This window comes from Myotis davidii, unplaced genomic scaffold, assembly GCF_000327345.1.
Source record: "Myotis davidii unplaced genomic scaffold, ASM32734v1 scaffold699, whole genome shotgun sequence".
Lineage (NCBI taxonomy): Eukaryota > Metazoa > Chordata > Mammalia > Chiroptera > Vespertilionidae > Myotis > Myotis davidii.
The window spans coordinates 888,970-895,690 of record NW_006291007.1 but is presented as its reverse complement, the minus strand read 5'-3'; the positions used below and the strand labels follow the sequence as shown (position 1 = coordinate 895,690).

Genomic DNA, 6,721 nt, shown 5'->3' with positions numbered 1-6,721 from the left:
CTGGCGACTCGGGCCTGCCCTGGCCGGGGCTGCCACCCGAGCCCCTCCTGCCATTTAACATCCTCTTTCCCCCTAAAACAATGTGGGAGGCCTTGGCGGAGGCCGCCTGGGTGCCACGCGCATCACAAGTGGACTGCCCCGTTGCCCTTATTTCCTGCCCCTTCAGGACCTCCGCTCAGTCCCCCCAGGTCAATGCTCACGGCCCGGGCGGGTCGTAGAATCCAGGCTGAAGAGGCGTAGGCAGCCCGGGCCGTTCCACAAACAGCGACTGGCTGTGCCACACCACACCTGTGACGGTCCCTGAGGCCGCTGGCCGGGCCCTTGCCCCAAAGATGAGCCAATACTCAGCCCATCACATAGGTGACCTCGAAATTTCCCGCCCCCTCCTCTCACAGTAAAAACTGAAGCAACTGCTTCTTCAACCAGCCTCTGGTCGTAATTTGAAGATTTGGTGCAGGTAAAAATTTTTAATTCTGAATGAAATTCTGGTTCTAATAAGAACTGTTACCTTCACAGACAAGAATCCAGATCCTTCATTTGTTACTCTTTTAGTTTGGTTCTGGAGATTGATTTAGATTTGACCACAAACCTGGGAAACATATCTCACTTCAAATTACCACCTCGACCCAGTGACGAAGAAGTGGCCACACAGAAAAGAGGATTACCACTTCCCTGACACCAGCCCACTCCAGCCCACTCCAGCCCGCCAGGCTGTCGGCCTGGGCCAGCTCTAACGACTGCCTTAAGCAGAACAGAAATCTGGTACCATTTAGAACAATGCCACATCACAAAGTACTAGAATCTGCCTATGTGCTACCCAGAGATCTATCAATAGTGGCAACTGAATGCTTTCAGAGCATGGTGACTATACAGAAGATGCCTTGCTCTCTGCCAGGGCTCCTCCCGCAGCCCTTCAGAAACAGCCCCAGAAGCTGTCAGCGTGGTCTGAAGGCAGACCCTTAGCTCAATGTGCCCCTCCCTCTGACTGTTCCAGTGTACAGCTCCCACCTGCTTTTCAAATGGAAGTCTCTTCAACCCTTTTCTATAGGCAGAAGCTCTAAGACCTAAGCTTCCCGTCCTCTGGCCCACTGACTCTCCCCAGTGACTCGGACAGAGCGGGACCCAGCCTTGTCATCTCCACCCCTTGGGAAGAACCCAGCTCCCGAGGTGGCCCACGCCCACAGTGCCTTTTCTGTATCTCAGGTCCCCTTCAGATGCTGGCGTTAAGCAAAGGTTAAGTGGTTCTCATTTCCCCAAATATGCCTAGAATTATAATGCTGTAACCACCCCTTAGAACCATTAGGATCCACCCTGTTACCTGTCCCTACAAATTTAATTCTAGCGATTCCAACTAATGGTGGCAGTACCGAGCTCCACTTCATCACACTCCCTTTCCAAACCAAGGAAGCATGCATTTGCCTGGACTGGTTCCAGCCTGGACATACTGTCCTTCGCCTTTCCCCGGCACCTTCAAAAAGAGCCCTTAGCAGCATTACCCCAGCCTCCTCACACTTGTCAAAGACAAAGATGTATTTGCAGCAGGCAGAGCATGAATGGGGTAGTGTCACCAGCCCACCTGCTGTTGTGACGCGAGAGGCTGTCCGGAACCCGTCCAGTCAAGCTCTGCCTGTCTCAAGGCACCAAACGGCACCTCTGCCCCCTCAACCCACCACCACCACCAAGCTTCCATCACCGCTCCAGCCGCGAGGTAAGGAAGAAAGGGCAGTAATCTGCCAGAAATGGCAGAATCAAGGACCCGGGAGGAGGCAGACCCAGCTGAATGATGCGGAGCTGTTTTCTTCCAAAGAACTGCAGGGAAGATCTCCAAATCCCACCCCCATCCATCAGCTCATTTATCCTATAGCCTATCTCTTGCCGCCGGCAGGGCCGGCCTGCTTGTCATCTGCACCGCTGAGCTGGGGTGCCCGTGTAGCAGAGGAGCGTCCCTGCCCTCTACATGCCCCCTTCTCATATCACCCCGGAGGAGGCCAAGGACCTAGCCGGCTAGCTTCCAGAAAGGGTTCCAAATAAAGCCCGGCTCACCCTGAGGACGTCGGCTTTGTTCTCCCAGGGATCTCGGAGCAGCCCCTAGTGGCCCTTCTGGGCAGCACAGGTTACATAACCAGCAGGCGCCTGCTCATCAGCCTCAGCCTTTGCTCCCAGCACCATCACATCTCATTCACACAAGCAAGTCCTGGCACCAGGAAGGCCGGTGCCACAAAGGGTCCCAGGTGAGTGAGCGGGCCCAGGCCACCCTCTCAGCTGTGCCGAGACCCAGCTGATTTGAGCCTGGATGGGAAGCAGTGCTCAGTCTAGAGCAGCACTGTCCACACGGAAAAGTAACACAAGCCACAAATGCAAGCCACGTAGGTACTTTTCTAGTAGTCATATTAAGAGTAAAAAGAAACGGGTGAATTTTAATAATATATTTTATTTACCCAATAATGCTCAAATATTTCGACATATAAAAAGGCTGAGCTACTTTACATTCTTTTCATGCTACGTCTTCAAAGCCAGGCTTAGGGTTACATGTGCAGTGCATCGCAACTCCATCTAGCCCCGTTGCAGGAGCTCAACAGCCACGTGGCTCGTGGTTCCCCTTGGAGCGACCTGCAAAGGGGGCAGAGGACAGGCTGCTGCCAGTCGGGGCTGCCCAAGGCATGGGAAACCCTCCCCTATGCTCCAGCTCTGAAGATACCTTTGGAATCTCTTTTTAAAGTTCTTTATTGAAGCAAAACTCTTCCTGCAAGCAAACCTAGAGACACAGCACTGAAAACTGAGAATAGCAATTGCTCACACGGAAGTAGAGTTGGCAGCTAGAGCTCCCCTCGCTCCCAGGGGCCCGAGCCCTCAGGACCATCCCCAGGTCTGAGGTGTGTGAGGCAATCACCGCTCTTGAAGATTCCAAATGGAAACAAAACCACGAGTGTCAGGCCTCTTCGGGCACTTGCATCTCCATGACTTCATAGAACCCTCAAACCACAGTTACCCACCACGGAGGCGCCATCCGCATCGTGCAGAGGAAGTAGGCTCAGGATATTACATATATACACCCAAACCCCATGTCCACGGTGCCTTGGAAAAACAGAAAAGATACCTAAGCACCATTCCCCATTTCAGGCTTCACAGACCAACTCTCTTACCCAGACCCCTCAGTACAGCACCCACGTCTATGGGTCTCCCAGGAAGCAGATGATAGTGCACCTGTGGCCAGTCTAGAGGGCTCCACAGAGCTGCCTGCATTCCTGGGAAGCCCTCCAGCACTCAAGAAAAGACACTGTTGAAAAAAAAATTGTTTTTATTGGAACTCATCTGAACATCAGATATACCTGGTGTTGGTTAGCAAGAACCGTTTGTACATTTGATATTGATGGTGCCAAAACCAAAACAGTGACTGGACATGATGGGGAGAGATGTTGAGAATAAAAACCTGATTTTGGAGAGGAAAATAAGAGCCAGTCAGATTCAGTGAGGATGCAAAACCTGGTACAACAAAATCCTTTTACAAAATATAAATTTATTACGAAAACCTGGAAGGATAATCTGAGAAAGGGAAAGAAAAACAAAAGGAGGCCAGCAGGAAGGAAGCAGGAGGGAGAGGGAGGGAGGAGACAAGAGCTGGAGGAGGAAGAGGGAGCTGAGCACCCAGAGGCCCGAAGCTCACCAGCCAGTGGCATCCACTGTGTGACCTCGCCAGAAAAAGCATGCGGTATGCAGGCTCACCTCCCCGCTTCCAGTTCTAAGAAAGGAAAGAGGCTCCCTGGGAAGGGGACATGAGGTTGCTCGAAAACTCAACAATAAAAATAAAAACACACCCCCCAGTCTCATTTCCGATGTTCACTGTTTTAAAACGGAATAAATCCATCGGCCAGCAGGAGAGGAGTGGGACAGGAAGGGAAGCTAATGGACGCCCGACAGCCCGCCTTCCCGAGGGGGAAGGAGGAAGAAGAGACACGTGATGGTCTCCTGGCTGAAAGGGGAGAGAGAAGGAAGAGAAAGAGCAGAGGGGGGCAATTAAAACATTGACGTCTAATCTAGTTTACTGTGTTAAAAAGAGCCACATGCACAGCAGGCCCCGCGAGGGCCCACATGCTCCCGTGTGGCCGTGGTGGACACTAGCTCCTGGCCTCGTCCCGTCCTTCCCAGGTCCGAGCGGAGCTGCTGCTGCTGCTGGGGCGGTGGCAGGACCTTCAGCCGGTCTGCTGGAGCCTTTGTGGAGGGAAGGTGGGTGGACAGCCGTATGACGGGGGAAAGAACACGGAAACGCCTCGTTTCAAATAAAAAAGAAAACAGCAGTCTATCCACAGTTGTTTGTTTTGGTTCAGTACAAACAGAATAAAAAGTCGTTGCTTTGATGGTCAGGCAAACACCCAATTCTGAAGAGGAGAGGTGCCGCCAGCGGGTGGAGCCCGGTGGCTGGCGGAGCGCCTGGCTTGACAGCCCTCTCCCAGGAGGCAGAGAGCACAGCTTTAGGTAGTGTAAGCCTTTTCCTTTTATTTAGAATAATCTTTTTTTTCTTTTTCTTTTTTTTGTAAGCAATGTCCCCACTCCCAAGTTGGGCCAGTAAAGATTACATGAAAACTGGCACACCTATCGGCTGGAATACAGATGCACCAAATGAGGATTTAAAAACTTTCCGAGCGAAAAGTAGAACAAAAAGAAAAAAGAATCTCCTAGCATTTTCCCCAAAGGTTTCACTCTCCCGCCACACACACTCGCCAAAGGACCGCTACAGATCCAACTCTGTAAGAGAAGACAGAGCAGTGTCAATCAGGGGCCGAGAGCCACCGCAGGCTTTCAGTCTCGACAGGCAGAGGACAGAGCTGCCAGCCGGCCCTGGAGCCAGCACTCACCTATGTCAGTTTCTTGGCTTTGTTGTAGAGAGAATCCACTACTTTACTCATGTTCTGAATTGTTTCCAGAGCAGCTTCATAAGTTTTATCTACTGGGGGTTCATCGAAAATAATCAAAACACCCTCCCCCTGGTCCAAGATCCCTGCAGGAAACACAAGGGCAACCCATGTAAGAGATGGGATTAGACACAAGCACATTTCAGACACACCCACTCCCCAGCTGCCTCATTTCTCCATTTATACGTGTTTACTATACACTCTCACCCTGGAGGATGAGGGGCAAGGATCCCAGGGAACTACCAGGTAAAACAATGAAATTATCTTCTTTCAAGGTAAACAAGAACATGATGCCTCTTCAACCATTTCATCCCCACCACCAGCCCCCCTGCCTATATGAGTGTTACTCACCATGAAATTTCTTGTCAAGAATCATCTGTGATAATTTCCTTTCCACATCGGCCTAAAATCAAAGCACTTGATTAAAGGAGCAAATTTCCACTAGTCAGAGATCACACCGACATGAAAGCCTTTATACATAAAAGGAACTTAGGGCAGATGGACTGAAAACAAAACAGCAACAAGGCAACTCCAGTTCTGACTCCATGGTCCCCCTGCCCCACTGAGGAGCTTGGGAGCCTTCCAACAAGGCCCACTGAGTGTAATGCCAGCCCCCCACAAACCCCTTTCCCCATCCTTACCCCAAGACAAGCTCAGGACTCCTTACCTTGGAGAGTTTGATGAGGCTAGATATGTGTTCAATCTAAAAGGAAAGGCAGAGAGACACCAACACTGAAAGTTTTACCTCTGCCTCTCATATACGGGTTGGGGGGTGGGGACTGCTGAGTGTCCATAGGGCCAGATTCCCTTTGGCCACACCTGTGCTCTGTCCATCTGCCTTCATCACACAGACAATAAACACACTCCTACCCCACACACTCAGGAAACATTCACCACATGGTGCTCACTACAAAAGCAAGGAGACTACACTGAATACAGGCAGCGGCAATCTCAACAGCCTCTCTCCTGGATTCTTGTTCCATCAAGAGTCCCAGGCCCTGGCTAGGTTGCTCAGTTGTTTAGAGTGTCGTCCCAATATGCCAAGGTTGCAGGTTCAATCCCCGGTCAGGGGACATAAAAGAATCAACCAATGAATGCATAAATAAGTGGAACAAGTAGATGCTTTTCCCTCTTTCTCAAAAATCAGTAAGTAAAATTTCTTAAAAAAAAATGCCAACCTCTCGGTGGTTTCTGCCCACCAGGCACCTCCTTGAAGTGAGTTCCTGTTGTGGACAGGTTGGGGAAGGAGGGGCTGCAGTGGGAATACCCAGCCAGAGAGGGGCTCGAGTGCCCAGGAGGGTTCTTACCTGTACTCGGGAAAAAGGCTCAATGACTCGGATCAGATTCTGTTCCAGTAAGTTATCATACAGCTTGGCCAAGTGCGTGTTGATGATTGGGTCATCCCGGAGCTCTGCCCGGTAATCTGTCAGGGCCTGCCAAAAGATTGGCACAGAGTTGCAGTTGAAAGTCACACTATGCCTAACTTCCTAAGGAGTGTGCTGGCCCTTGCAACTGCATGGTTGACTGTAGTTCTGGAGGATTGGGGGAGATGAAAGAACAGTTATGGCAGAAGGCAGAAGAAAAGGAACATCAAGAATTAAAAGATTTGCCCTAACCAGTTTGGCTCAGTGGATAGAGCGTCGGCCTGCGGACTGAAGGATCCCAGGTTCGAGTCCACTCAAGGGCATGTACCTTGGTTGTGGGCACATCCCCTACTGGGGATGTGCATGAGGCAGCTGATCAATATTTCTCTCTCATCAATGTTTTTAACTTTCTATCCCTCTCCCATTCTCTCTGTAAAAAACTCAATA

General features: G+C 50.8%; 1 protein-coding gene across 1 annotated transcript in view; it reads right to left on the bottom strand.

Moving 5' to 3' along the window:
* Positions 1–3,280: 3,280 nt before the first annotated feature.
* PSMD11 (proteasome 26S subunit, non-ATPase 11) overlaps positions 3,281–6,721 on the bottom strand; it is a 36,636-nt gene continuing 33,195 nt past the window's right edge. Inside the window, exons 10-14 of the mRNA XM_006764031.2 lie at positions 6,218–6,343; positions 5,578–5,613; positions 5,262–5,313; positions 4,854–4,996; positions 3,281–4,743 (exon numbers count right to left, since the gene is read on the bottom strand). Of these exons, the coding sequence (XP_006764094.1) occupies positions 4,854–4,996; positions 5,262–5,313; positions 5,578–5,613; positions 6,218–6,343 (357 nt within the window). The 3' untranslated portion in view covers positions 3,281–4,743. The remainder of the gene's footprint in view (positions 4,744–4,853; positions 4,997–5,261; positions 5,314–5,577; positions 5,614–6,217; positions 6,344–6,721) is intronic.